Source organism: Ammospiza nelsoni, chromosome 16, assembly GCF_027579445.1.
Source record: "Ammospiza nelsoni isolate bAmmNel1 chromosome 16, bAmmNel1.pri, whole genome shotgun sequence".
NCBI classification, from domain to species: Eukaryota; Metazoa; Chordata; class Aves; order Passeriformes; family Passerellidae; genus Ammospiza; species Ammospiza nelsoni.
Window position 1 is genome coordinate 8,684,782 of NC_080648.1, and position 13,258 is coordinate 8,698,039.

A 13,258-nucleotide genomic window follows, 5' to 3' on the forward strand; every position below is an offset into this window, starting at 1 on the left:
TCCAGTCTGGTGACAGCCTGGGACATCAGGTGGGAGAAGGATCCCTTGGAGTGTCACTGTGGCTGATTAAACATCACCAAAACCACCGATTCTTCAGCCTTGTGCAGGAGTAGAGGCAGCAAAGCTCTGAACCATCACAAGGTGAGCTGGGTCCCACTGGTGGAGAGGAGCCAGCCACACAGAGACACAGTGGCCTTTCCCACCTCCACACCTGATAGGATGTAGGATCCCAGGAAGGTCTCAAGTCAAAAAAACCTCACACCAACTCCCCCAAAACATAGACCAAACCTCAAACAAGGTCTCAATGAAATGTGGAAAGCAATTCACATTTGCAATGGCATGGAGATGCAATTTGTATCTCCAAGATGCTTTTTGAAGTTTATCCAGTGTCCTTCTCACCTGGATGCCAGGGGACCCCCACACATACAGACCAGGCAAAGGCCAAGTGATGTGAGACAAAACCCATAATACAATTTTATTTTTTGTTTCATACAAACAGTACCCTCCCCACATTTTACAGAGTTTAACAGCATTATCTGGTGACAGAGAAGGTGACACTTGTGGCTGCTCCTGCAAGCCTCACAACAGGAACAGGGTGGCCTGAAGCCAGGAAACCATGTGCCCTGAGATGGGCCTGTGTGAGGCAGCTCCAAGCTCTGCAGGGGGATCAGGTGAATGTATTACTCCTAAGAAAGGGTATCATGAGATGCCATGTGGAAATATTGATTTGAGGGAACTTGGGATCATTAGAAGAACAGCTCCATGCCCAGCATTCCCACTGGTGTGGCAGCCAAGCAAGACCACCAAGGGTGCGCTGGCAGCAGCCTGCTCAGCTGGGTGTTTAAAATGAGGGCAATGAACCCACTTATGAACTTCTTGGTGCTCCCTGTATCAGGGCTGCAGATTCCTGGCATCCTGCAGGACATGGCCACCATGCAGATGGGGACAAGAGCCTCAGGGAGTGACAAGCACCACTGGCAGCTCCAACTGCCTGCCTGGAAACAGGGAAGGGCATCCTGTGCCATTCATGTTGGGAGTCTTCCATCATGCAGCTGGGCTGTATTCAGTCCTGGATTTTGGTGAAGCCTGAACTCTCAAGCTACAGGCACCAGAGCTCAAACCAACAATGTATAAGGATAACAGAGGAATTCAGAATAAATGTTTCTGACAAGGGCACTCCAAGGAGCTCCAAGCAGAGCCCTGCAAACCAGGGCAGTAATACTTCCCACCTGATTACCACCTCCTCCTTTACACTTGTCCCAAACATTCCCCCCTTCAGAGGGTCCAACTGACCAAGCAAGGCCATGCAAATACAAGAAAAACGTGGTTCAGAACTGTGATAAAATTTCCACATTTCTTGTACTTTAATAATTAAAAATTCCTGATGGCAGAAGGAGGAGAATGTCCTCTGGATGTCCCCCTGCTAGCAGGAATGCACAGAGCCAGCATCCCTGTGGTACCCAGCTGGAGGGGCGGCAGGACATGGGGCAGGAGCTGCTGTGTCTCTGTAAAGCACTGCATGAAGAGGTCTAGATGAACACCAGTAACACCCTAAAATCCCTTCTGGGGTGCGGAACCTGTAGGAAGAAATTACCTGCTCATCTAGGATCATGCTCCCAATCCTGTGCCAATCCCCAATTTTCCCTCTTATGGAGAGCCAGGAGAGAAAGGGGTGCCTTGCCCATCACTCCATTTCTTATTTTCCTTTTCCATGGAAGGAAAGCAAGCACAAGCATTTATTTTTCTCCCCCACATCCTTTCTCTCTCAAAATAAGGAGGAAGAAGACTGAGGCTGTTGCAAAGCAGAAATAACCTCGTGGTACCAAAGACACAGCTCCCATCACTTTGCACAGCAGTACCCAGCAGCTGAGCAAGTCAGCTCCCTCTCTCCTTCCTCTAACATGAAAAAAAACCACATTTCTCTAACAAAGAAACATTTCAAGAGCCACTAAATCTTTTCCCTGTCAAATAAAGTGGATGATGGACCTGGCTGAAAGCACAGCCTTAGGAGATGGGTATAAACACAATCCTGCTGCCCTGGGACCTGGGGCTCACCCAAGCTCTGGTTACTCCCTAAGTGCCTGGAGGGATTTTATCACCCCCTCTCTGCTGGGAGGCAGACCCAGATAGTAGCAATCTGAGGATTTAGAAATAAAGGACTGTAAAATTACAGCAAAAATTGGGGAATAGTCACAATGGCCAAAGCAAAGGCAGCTGTGGGCAGAAATGTAGGAGGTGGGGATAATCAAAGGGTGCTCCAGACTGCTGCAGTGTCCTTTCAAGGTGTGCTTGAGTCATTAGATAACAGAATAACAGAACTAGGAGTAGAAGGAGGAAGAAAAAGGCCTCATGACACACTCAGTGTGGAGATCTCTTGGGAACTTGAATCAGTCCTTGGCAGCCTCAAACTGCACTGCCCTGGTCCAGAGAGTCTCACTGTAATTACTGTTTTAAGAGACCACCCTTCCTTGGCACATCTGCTGGGATGCAGCTGAGTGAGGCACCCACTGGTATTGTCCTGACTCTCAGGGGTTGGTTTTTAATCACTGGGCAGCCACAGGACAGGAGATTAGGGTCAGGACATAAGAGACAGCTTCTTTTGTTAAAGTGCCTTATTTTCTTTGAGCTTTTTAAAACATCTTCTAAAACATCTTCAGTAGAAGGAGGGCACAAAAAAAAAAAAAAGGAAAAAAAAAAGGAATACAGGTTTTATATGAAAGAGAGTAGAGAATTAATCAATATTTACACAGATCTTGGATAAGATTACAGCACAGACTAATAACCCAACACAGCAAAAAGCAGAGTGTCAAAAAGAAGGGCAAAACCTGTTTGAATGCTTTCAACACCATTCCCCGGAGATCCCAAGTGTAAACGGTTTTATCTAGGAAAAGGCATTTGAACTTGGGCTTTGGTCATGGGGGTTGATTACAGCCCCAGTGCTTGCAGCTGGCAGGAGGACGTGGGTGGGCCACTCCACCTCTCCAGAGCACAGCCCAGCCTTAGACGAGTTCAACTTTGGCATTTGGATAAACAGCCACCACGTCATATCCTTCGGGGGGCTTAACCCTCTCCTTGGCGTGTGTCTCGCAGTACAGCTGCTCCTCGATGAAGAAATACCCCCTCTGCTTCAGGTTGAGGCCACAGTCGTCACACATGAAGCACTCGGGGTGGTAGAGCTTGTCCCGAGCCTTGACGATGGTGCCCCTGCGAGAGATCCGGAGAGCTCGAGTGAGGTGGAGGAACGAGGAGCATGAACAGCTTTTCCCGCTGCCTCAAGTGAAACAGTAAAGTGGAGGAAAGCAGCGTGCAGGGACATGTAAGGGTGTTATCAGGGGTTCTCAGCCCACCCAAAGCTGCCACCTCACTCCAGGTGTGGCTTCACTGTGCTTCTGCAGGCAGGGTGCTCCACACCCAGCAGCACTGCTCCACAGCTTGGTGCAAAACAGAGCCCTGAATATCTACATTCAGCCTGGATCTGAAAATCATCTGCAAGGACTGGGGCTGAGCACTTGCAGACACTGACTTGTGGAGCAGACCCTCACTCACAGCTCCAGCAACAATACCACTGCAGGCATGTGCACAGCTCACACTCAGCCAGCAAATTTGGCTTGAGCAGGATGTAAATTACAGCAGAACATAAATTACAACAGGTCATAAATTACAACAAACAAAGCATAAAACCACCTATACTATCTGAAACAAACATCCATCTGACAGAGAGTAACTCTTCAAGAAACAAACAAACCAGCTTTCTTCTTCTCAACATTCAAGGTGTTTCTCCCACAACCCTTGTAAGGCAGTGAACGAGTGCTTGGTGCTGTGGTGCTATTCATAGTCCCTGGGCAGCTACTATGATAAGCAGGGCACAAACCATCCCATAAATCATCCCTTGCGAGATTCCCTTAAAAGGGGCAATCCAAACTGCATTGCTCAGGTTTAGATATGGTTAGAAAAAGCCAGAAAGGGATTCAAGGTATTCTGCTATAAATTCTAGCCACGTCCCAGTGTCACTGTCCCCACTGCACAGAGGCCCTGGTGAGGCAGGACACTTACACAATGCCATTCCTGCAGCGGGTGCACTCAGGGAGCATCTGCAGCCCAGACATGGGGCCACCAAGCTTTGGCACCGGGGACTTGATGTTCCGGGGGTTGCTCAGTTTGTCGAGTTTTTCACCTGCCAAGAATTATAAAGACACAGATTAAAAACTTGGCCTCTCAGAGCTGTTTTTTTCCCCTCTTCTTTCTTCTTCTTCCTTTTTTTTTCCTTTTCCCTTACAGAGTCAGATGGAGCCTGCATGTCATAACAGGACCTGCAACTCCCTTGGAAGTTCCAGGACAGCACCAGGTCAACAGACGTAGACCTTGTCAAAATGCAGAGCAGCTGTGATCTAGAGATGAGAAGTTAATTTGACTATAATAGTACTTAGTTAAAAATCATAAAGTGAAGAGCTCAGAAAAGTCACTCCTCCCCATCCCCCCACCAAAAAAAAAAGTTCCATCCATGAAAGAATTTCAGAGAATGAGGCAAATTGAACCTAACAATAATAGAATCACATGCACTTTTCTTCCTAGAGCACACATTTAAGCTCAAATAACATAAATCAAAATACTGTGATAGAAGATAAGGTCTTCTGAGGCACCAGACCTCCTTTAATGAAGGTCCAGCAACAGGAAAGGAAGCAATGAAGATTTTGTGCATATGAAAAATATAATAGCAGAATTTCCAGTGTTGCTGCTCCCACTCCCTACAGACCCTCTACCATCTGCCCTCCAATTCTGGACAACAACAACATGCTTGTTGCCAACTCCTGGGGTCCTTAAAAGCTTCCAGTATTGACTGCATGGTTTTCCACAGCTGACAACTGACTGGGGTCTGTTTGGCATATATTGATCTATGGTTCCTCTGTGATTGCCTAAGGTCATAGAAAGGAAAGGCTCATGAAGAAGGACCACCTGGCTCACAGTTTGGAAAAGCAGCAGAGGAGCTCTTGGATGAACAAGTCTTCTCCAGAGTTCTAATATGCCACACACTCCCTGAGCTTCCAAGGTGTTTCAGTCCAGGGTCCATTGTAAACATGGGCTTCAAGTCCTGATGCCCAGAAGGTCTCAGTAGGCCACAAGCACTTTCTGACCTAGGTACCTGCACATACTCTGTGCCAGTTTTGGCAGCTTCAGAGCAAAATCCAGTGTTAAGTGCCTCCCATGGCTCCAGAAGCATCTCTGCCTTTCCTAAAGGGAATTTTGAGTACCTGGAGCCTGATGCATCATCACTGCTGGTTGCTCACAGCCCTGAGGCAGGGTCACACCACAGATACATTCTGAAGGGCATTACTCAGAAAAGAGACCCCTGCTCTCCAGGAGTGTTTATTGTCCTGGGCCCAGATGGGAAGGAGGGTGCACCCCTGACTCATCCCCTGGGGTGCACAGGCACCTTCCCACCACAGCCCCCCTCTCCAGCCATGGCTCTGACACAGAGGCCAACGCTGCCAGCAGTGCCAGCTGAGGGGGTAAAACCAAAAGGACCAACTTCCCACCAGACCCCACCTCCCCAAAACACAGCACAGTGTTGGGCAATGCTCTATGAAAGAGCATGAATGCTCTATGAAAGAGCTTTCATACATGCAGGAGTGACTGCCCAAGAGCAGAGCAGGGCTACTCCACCAGAGGAGTACTTGGCTGGCTCCAGCCAAGCACCTTGGTGAATCCTTCCGCTGCCTTGCTGGGAATAAACTGAAGCAACTGCTCAAGCTGTTGGCTTCTCCCAGCATGAGACACAGCATGCTTGGACTAGACAGGCTCATCTGCCAACATTTAACAGTTAAGCTGTCACTGCCTCTCATGCAGAGTGCTTGCATAAGCTGCTTAAAAAAGGAAAGAAGGGAAAAAAAAAAAAAGGGATTTTACAGCAAAATGAACCCTGCAGAGAAAGCTGCTTCCCATCTTCTTGAACTGTGTATCATTTCCTTCTATTTACCAGCCCAGTCTCATGGTGATTTATGGTCTTCAGCAAGGCAGTAAAATGCTTTAACTCCACAGCCCCCATCATGCCATCCATGTTATGGTTGGAGTTTTTTGTCCTTTCTGGGTTATGGGTGTATATGAGGGTGGGTGGGCACTGCTCCCTAAGGGTGTGGGATAGGGCTAAAATGCTTCCAGTAGGAATACATTCTATATAAAACAGATTGTTGTCCAAGACACTCAGCTCCTTGGGAGAGGAGAGCTTGACTTTAAAAGGACAATGCAGAGCAGGCTCAGGTCAAAATGTGTAATTTTAGGCTTAAGGATAAAGGAGCAGGGGTGGCAGCTGTAAAACAAACCCAGCAGGAACACTTAGGATTGAAAACGTGCTGGAACATCACAGAGCTTCATGCCAAGCAGAGATGCTTTTCACCTAATTTCTCATCCCTTGTGAAATAAACAGAGTTGGAATGACCAAGGCATAAGTGAGGCTGTGCCAGCAGCAGTCACACATCCCCTTCACACTACTGAGAGGAAGAATGGTGGAACCCAGGTGACAGTGACTGCTCCAGCCTGTCCCATACTGGCTGGTACCAAAAGCAGCCTGTCAGGCTGCAGTCAAACACACAGTGTTGCACTGGTGATAGGTTAGAGCCAGAGAATGCTGATGAACACATATCCAGGACTGGCTGCACAGTCCCAGGATGTGGGGATTTGTCCTGGCACCTCTTTGTTCCCCAGCCTTTTCTTTCTCCCTTCCTCTTAGCACTGGGTTTCTGCCAGCCCAGTGCTGCAGGATGCAGGGGGAGGCAGGAGCAAACCAGCAAAGCTTGAATTTTGCTCCCTTTCCCTGGGACAGAGAAGGGAGGAAGGCAGCAGCATTACTAATTGGGATTAACACAATCACTTCCTATTTACTTCTTCCTAACAAGGTGACTGGAGAAGAAGCAGATTTGCCCTTGCTCCTGGAGGTCTTGAAGGACCTGAAGGTCCAGCTGAGGCTGGTATTTAACATCCATCCAAGGGCTTTAATACTGCCAATCCAGGGGCTGTATTACTAATATAAAATACAATAATATACCCAGTGCTTCTGAGGTTGATTCTATCTCATGCTTTGCAACTATGGCTCAGTCCCACTGAGAAAACCAATACTGGTGGAATTCCATGATGATCAGAAGTTACCTGCAATTGTGCTTCTTGTGAAGCAAGAATCAACATCCTTCTAGTCAAAGAACAGACTTCTCCAACATTTGACACAAACAAACTGAAATGCAACAGCCCAACTCACTACCTCTCACGGCTCCATAATGAGATTTACAGCAGTTGGTCTTTTCTCATAAAAGATATGTTCCTGGATTCACATGATTGCAGTATGGGGCCCTTGGAAGGAAACAGAAAGAGGGGTCTTGCCCTGTAAGACTGTAAAGCAAAGCCTAAAAATTTGAACATAAAAGCCCCAATAGACTTGATGATGAAAGGCAAATAAAATAAAAAAGAAGCTGAAAGGTATAGATTGGGGATCTTATTATTTAATGTGTTAACAACATGGGCAGGAAGCTGTGACAGACCTGAGAAGTGAGCCAAGAGCTCCTGATCTCTATCCCTGCCTTGCTGAGGACCATCCCACGTCCTTATGCAAATGCCATTTACTTAACCAGACCAGGTTCTCCAACAGTGATCTTACACAACTGCTTAGGGCCATCACATCTCATAAACCATCTCAGAAAACAGCTGCCACGCTGCTTACAAATCCAGCTTTCACATGGTGCTCAAGTCAGCCACAAAATCTGGTAAACAGGAGTATGTGAAACACTGATTTGAAGCCTGCCATCCCAGTGGGTCTCCTCACAGGAGGGTGCTTGGGTGCCAACCCCCTTACCATTCTCACTGGCCTCCAACATGCCCTGCAAGTACCGGAAGGATCCAGACTGCTTTGGCTCTGAAACAGGCTTTTCATAATCCTGGAGCATCTTGTAGACATCGGACTCCACATCAATCCCATTTCTGTTCCGTGGGAGAGACTTCACGGGGTCAATGCTGGTTTAAAGCAAAGAAAGAAAGGCTCAAGTCAAACAGAAACAGCTACTGTCAGCTCATCAGGGAGGTACTGAAATGTCCACATTCCCACAGATTCAATTAAGCACCTCTGTTTTCATGTGTTTCCCTGCCTGGAGGTATGTCTGGCACAGGAACAGTTGCTGAACCGAGGAGGTTAAACTTGTTCCCTGTTGGGCTCCCATTGAGCAACACAGCAAGGGCTGGCCCAGTTACCAGATGCCTTCAGGAAAGAAGGCAGCTGCTTGCAAATGCTGTAAATTGCTTTGCTACCCATGGAATTTATTGATAAAATGGGAAAAAAACATGCATTTCATTAACTGTGTAGGGCCAGAGCATGCACCCACCCCTTGTAAGGGCATCTGGAGAGCATGTGCCACGCAGGACAGCAAAATCCCTCACCACCCACAAGTGCTTCCTATGAAGCTGGTGTTACTGTAGGTACATCACAAACACAGAGCACAGCTTAACTGAGAAAACCACCTCACCAGGGAGGGGGACACTGGGGCTGCCCTGTAACCCCCACCTCCTGCCTTCAGCCTGGAGCTGCTCCTGCTCTGTATGAGGAGCGTTTGGGATGCACAGGCAACAAATAGCAATTTAAACCATTATTTCAGTCCAAAACATCAAAAAATGAAAAGCATGGTCTGGAATCAAATATATTTCAGGTATATGCTTAAATGTCCTGCTGAGAAAAGCTGAATCCAAGTGCTGTTGTGCTCCAGAGGCCCCAACACACAGCACAGCTCCAGGGGAAGGGGCTCCTCTTCCTTTTTATAGAGCAGGTCATCAAGGTCATTATAAAACCAGTAAAAACAGCAAGAGCCCTGAACTCCATCAGCTTCACATACTTTAGCTATCATCTGGATCATTTTCTCCACCAGTGTTATATTCATGTCTGCTTAAACAAATAAACAAAAGAAATAACATTCACTTTCAAAGAAAGAAAGAAGGAAGGAGAAAAAAACTTCCAGCAAAAGTCACTTTCAGAGAATGGCTACAGCTCCATATTCTGGTAGTGACTCTCCAGCAACTCTGCTCCCTGTGGGAGGTGAGGACCAGCCTGGGTGGTGCAGAGCCATGGACCCATCCCTGTGACTCCCAACCAGTCCAAACGCTGCAGGTGTGCTCCCAGCAATTCTCTACCCTGCTACAGCTCACTCCTACGTCAATTCACACATTGTCAATGGCAAAGGGCAGGTTTTGGCCAGCTGTGTTAATTTGGCACAACCTTGTTTGTTGGTAGCGGCAGGGAGGGACCCCACAAGGGTAGCATCTGTGAGAAGCTGCTGAAAGCTTCCACCATGTCTGACAGAGCCAATCTCTGATGGCTCTGAAGTTGGACATGCTGCTGGCCCAATTAGAGAAGTTGGTAACACCTCTGTGATGACATATTTAAGTAGAAAATCAAAACGATGCAGGGGCAGATTTTCCAGGGATAGTGAGGCACTGCAATGGGGGTCCATCCCTGGCCCGGCTTGTGGCGATACACGGCCATGGCTGCCACCATCTTGGCATGGCCCGCGGTGAGCCCTCCCCTGCCTGCCCAGCCATGCTGTGGGCAGGGGGGCAAAGGGGCACCAGTGGCTTCTCCTTCCCCGTGCCCTGCAGGCATTAAACAGCGCCGGGGCCGCGGCCGCCACTGCTGGAAACATGGCGGCAGGGCCTGGCCTGCGGTGAAAACACGGCCAGAGACTCCCTCACACAGAAACTAGACAAAATCGACCTCTCAGTGCTGTGGGATCCTACAAAAATTTTTGAATTAGTGGAACTTGTTGGCAATGGTATCTATGAGCAGCAGCTTTTCTTCTAGTCAGAGAAGAGGAAGAAATAAGGACGCGTGAGGGAAAACAACATGGCGGCACCAAGGTCAGTGGAAAAACAAAGAGGGGGAGGAGGTGCTCCAGGTGTTGGAGCCAAAATTCCTTTGCAAGCTCTGGTAAAGGCTATGATGAAACAGACTGTCCCCCTGTAATGCAGGAAGTGCACAGGGGTGTAGAGATCCACTCACAGCCCATGGGAAAAGTGCTCACAGCAGAGTGGGTGGATGGCAGAGAAAGCTGAGATCCAGTGGGAGACCCGAATGGAGAGAGGGCTCCTGCTTGCAGAGACACAGAGAGGGGCCTGGCTGCCAAACTAGAGCAGCCTATCCTTAGGACTGCACCCTGTGGATGAGTGACCCAGGCCACAACAGTTTTGGGAACACTTGTTTGCCTGTGGGAGGGACTCACAGCATAGCAGAGAATAGACTTCTCTCCCTGAGAGAACAGAAAATCTCAGGTGATAGGTGATGAGCTGGCCAAAACCCCCACACCCTGTTTTGTCCTGTGCTGTCACTGGGAAAGGAGGGCTGGGGGGGGGGGGGGGTGGGAATAGGTGTTTTAAAGGCTTATTTTACTTCTCATTAGCCTCCTTTTACTCTGTTAATAATCAATTTACTTTATACCTATAAATTTGAACCTGTTTTGCCCTTAGAGTGTTTTCTCCAAGTCCTCATCTCAACTCATGAGCCCTTTGTTATTTCTTTTTCCCTCTCCTCTACCCAGCTGAAAGCAAGAGAGGGTAAGCAAGTGATTTTAGTGGTGCCCGGCATTTGGCCAGGGTCAAATCATGACACCAGCCCAGCCTCATCAAAGAAAATGTACTGCAATTCAAAGAAAATGCCCTCCTACCCCAATTCTACTCAAAGACCCAAGTGAATGTCCTTGCTTTAGGCTCATTTGAAGAAAATACCAGATTTTGTCCTCTATTTTTTGTGCAGTTCTCCTCTTTCCAACTTCAATAACTCTCCCAGAGCAGCACAGGGAATGAGCTGGCTTGCTGCATCACTGAAATGCAGATTCATGCAGACACAGAGTTCCCAAGCTGAAAATAAACTCTTTTTGCGATACAGACATTACTTTCTTGCAGGATATTTTGCCAGTTTGGAAGAACATAAATCAGATCCTCATAAGCCATGTGAAAGCATCCCAGTCCACAACCTGGCTTGTCTCAAAGTCTGAGTTATTCACCCAAACCATTCTTGGCTACACAAAAGCCTTTTCTTTCCTAGGAGCATTATTTATTTCTCAGCCTCCCGGACAGCTGCACTGAGCAGATCTTACACTTATAAACATCCCAGTTACTGGAGTTCATCCTTTCAGCCAGTATCTCCAGCTTCCAGAGCAAGTATTGGCTCCTAGGTCTGTGGCAAGGTGATCCCCACTCCTAGGAGCACAGCACCCTCCATCCTGCCTTGGAAATACACTTTGAAAAAACAAAGTATAAACAAAATATTATTGTCTGTGACACTCACAGAGCCATGGAATTGTTTAGGTAAGAAAAGCCCTCTAAGATCATCAAGCCAAACCATTCCCCCAGCACTACCAAGGCCACCACTAAACCATGTCCCCAGGAGAAACACCCACATGTTAAGTCCTGTTAAGTCCCTCCAAGTATGGTGACTCCACCATTGCCCCAGGCAGCCTGTGCCAGGGCTTGACAACCTTGTTGGTGAAGAAATTTTTGCTAATATCCAATTTAAACCTGTCCTCCTCTTGTCTTTCTTGGCATTAATCCCAGCTGGGAGACTGTACCTAGGGGACACTAATCTGCCTACTCACATCAGCAAAAGAAGGATCTTAACAGAGATCTGGAGAGTGAGCACCTTCATCAAGATGCAAACCTGAGCATTGCTTCACAAGCTTCAATTTAATGTTGCGGTTGCTACCTATGTAATTGTTCAGAAATTGCCATCTCCAAGCCTTTTGATTTTTGCTTTGTTTTGTTTATTTGGCTAGTTTCTTTTCTCCTCCCACCTACACTTGACCAGCCCATCATCCCGATGGACTTGGCAGAATTAAGTCAATGGTTAGAGAGGATGATCTTGAAGGTGTTTCCAACTGAAGTGAGTCTAGGATTCCATGACCTCAGGAGCACAGCAGCCTCTGTGCACTCCCTGAACCTTAGTTAGCAGGAGCAGCAGCAGATGCAGAGCCAAGCCCTGCCCTGCTCCTACCTGTGTGCAGGAGTGATGTGGAGTCCACTCAGTTGGCCTGGAAGGGCTGACTCAGAGCTGTTGTTCGTGTACAGCCGGGTTGGTTGGTGATGCTGCATGTTCAGCATCTGCTTGCTGTCCACAGGGCTGCCCCCAGCTCCATGGGGCATGGACCTCCTGCTCTGGGCAGGGCCACTGTCCTGGAAGAGAAAGAAAGCAGAAAACATGAGATTTATAGTGTGTGATACACATGGAGGGGCTGTGTTTGGACATGCAGTTTGCAGTAATAACATTTTGCGTGTGCTGTGGAAAACAGAGATGTGCAGCAGGAAAAGGAAAATTCAGCCTTGACCTGCAGTTAAATTGTGCTGAATCTACACAGCTCCCCTTGGTCCCCAACCAAATGAATTTGCTGTTTCTCCATGGTGAGCCACTGCCAAATATTCTGCATTTATTTCTCCTGTATTTATTATATATTTAAAAGCATATGTGCTGTTTCTTTAAAAGAAAGGCTGTGAGTCTACTTCTTATTCCACATTCCATCACTCTGAGCACACCTGCTGTGCTCCTGACTTCAGGGCCATCCCTTCCATTTCTATCAGCCAAACAGGATAAACCCAGGCTAGGCAGCTCCACAGGCCGGATGGGAACCCCCGAGGCCAAGGGATCAGTCCTGGGATTTTCACTTGCAGCCACCCTTGTCCACACAGATCCATGTTCATTTAGGAAGGTTTTCTCCCCAAATAAGATTAGTCATTTACAGTGTGAGAAACACATCAATCAAGGGTTTAGCTTGATATTCATATTTCCATTTGCTTTTTAAGTCCCAATGTAAACTGTGGAAATATTTTTGTCATATGACCTCAAGTCAGGAACTCAGATGCCATTAAACGACAAATTTTCCACATTATTTTACCATTTTACCGATGTCAAACATTACCTATGTGTTATTCCACACACATGGAATTCCACATACATGGGTGTGCTATTAGTCAGTCCCATCCACACCCATAAACCAAGCAATACCTACTGCTAATGTCACCTGAGCCAGGCTTTGCCTGCAAAAACTCACTATGGGGAGAGAAGCTAACCCCAGCAACTGGGAAAAGCAGCAGGAAGCTGGACACAGCCCATGGACACACGTTGGCTGCTATTTCCAGCCATCTGAGTCACAAACATGCCTGGGCTGATGAAAGACATAGATGATGTGTAAGAGGCAGGAATCTATTTAACCTGGTTTAATTTGTTCTAGGGCAGCTCCCCAACACA

At 47.5% G+C, this 13,258-nt stretch overlaps 1 protein-coding gene across 1 annotated transcript in view; it reads right to left on the reverse strand.

Moving 5' to 3' along the window:
• Positions 1 to 449: 449 nt before the first annotated feature.
• The window catches only part of PDLIM4 (PDZ and LIM domain 4), a 44,665-nt gene continuing 31,856 nt past the window's right edge, over positions 450 to 13,258 (reverse strand). The window contains exons 4-7 of the mRNA XM_059483688.1: positions 12,011 to 12,189; positions 7,838 to 7,995; positions 4,054 to 4,174; positions 450 to 3,204 (exon numbers count right to left, since the gene is read on the reverse strand). Coding sequence (XP_059339671.1) covers positions 3,000 to 3,204; positions 4,054 to 4,174; positions 7,838 to 7,995; positions 12,011 to 12,189 — 663 coding nt within the window. The 3' untranslated portion in view covers positions 450 to 2,999. The remainder of the gene's footprint in view (positions 3,205 to 4,053; positions 4,175 to 7,837; positions 7,996 to 12,010; positions 12,190 to 13,258) is intronic.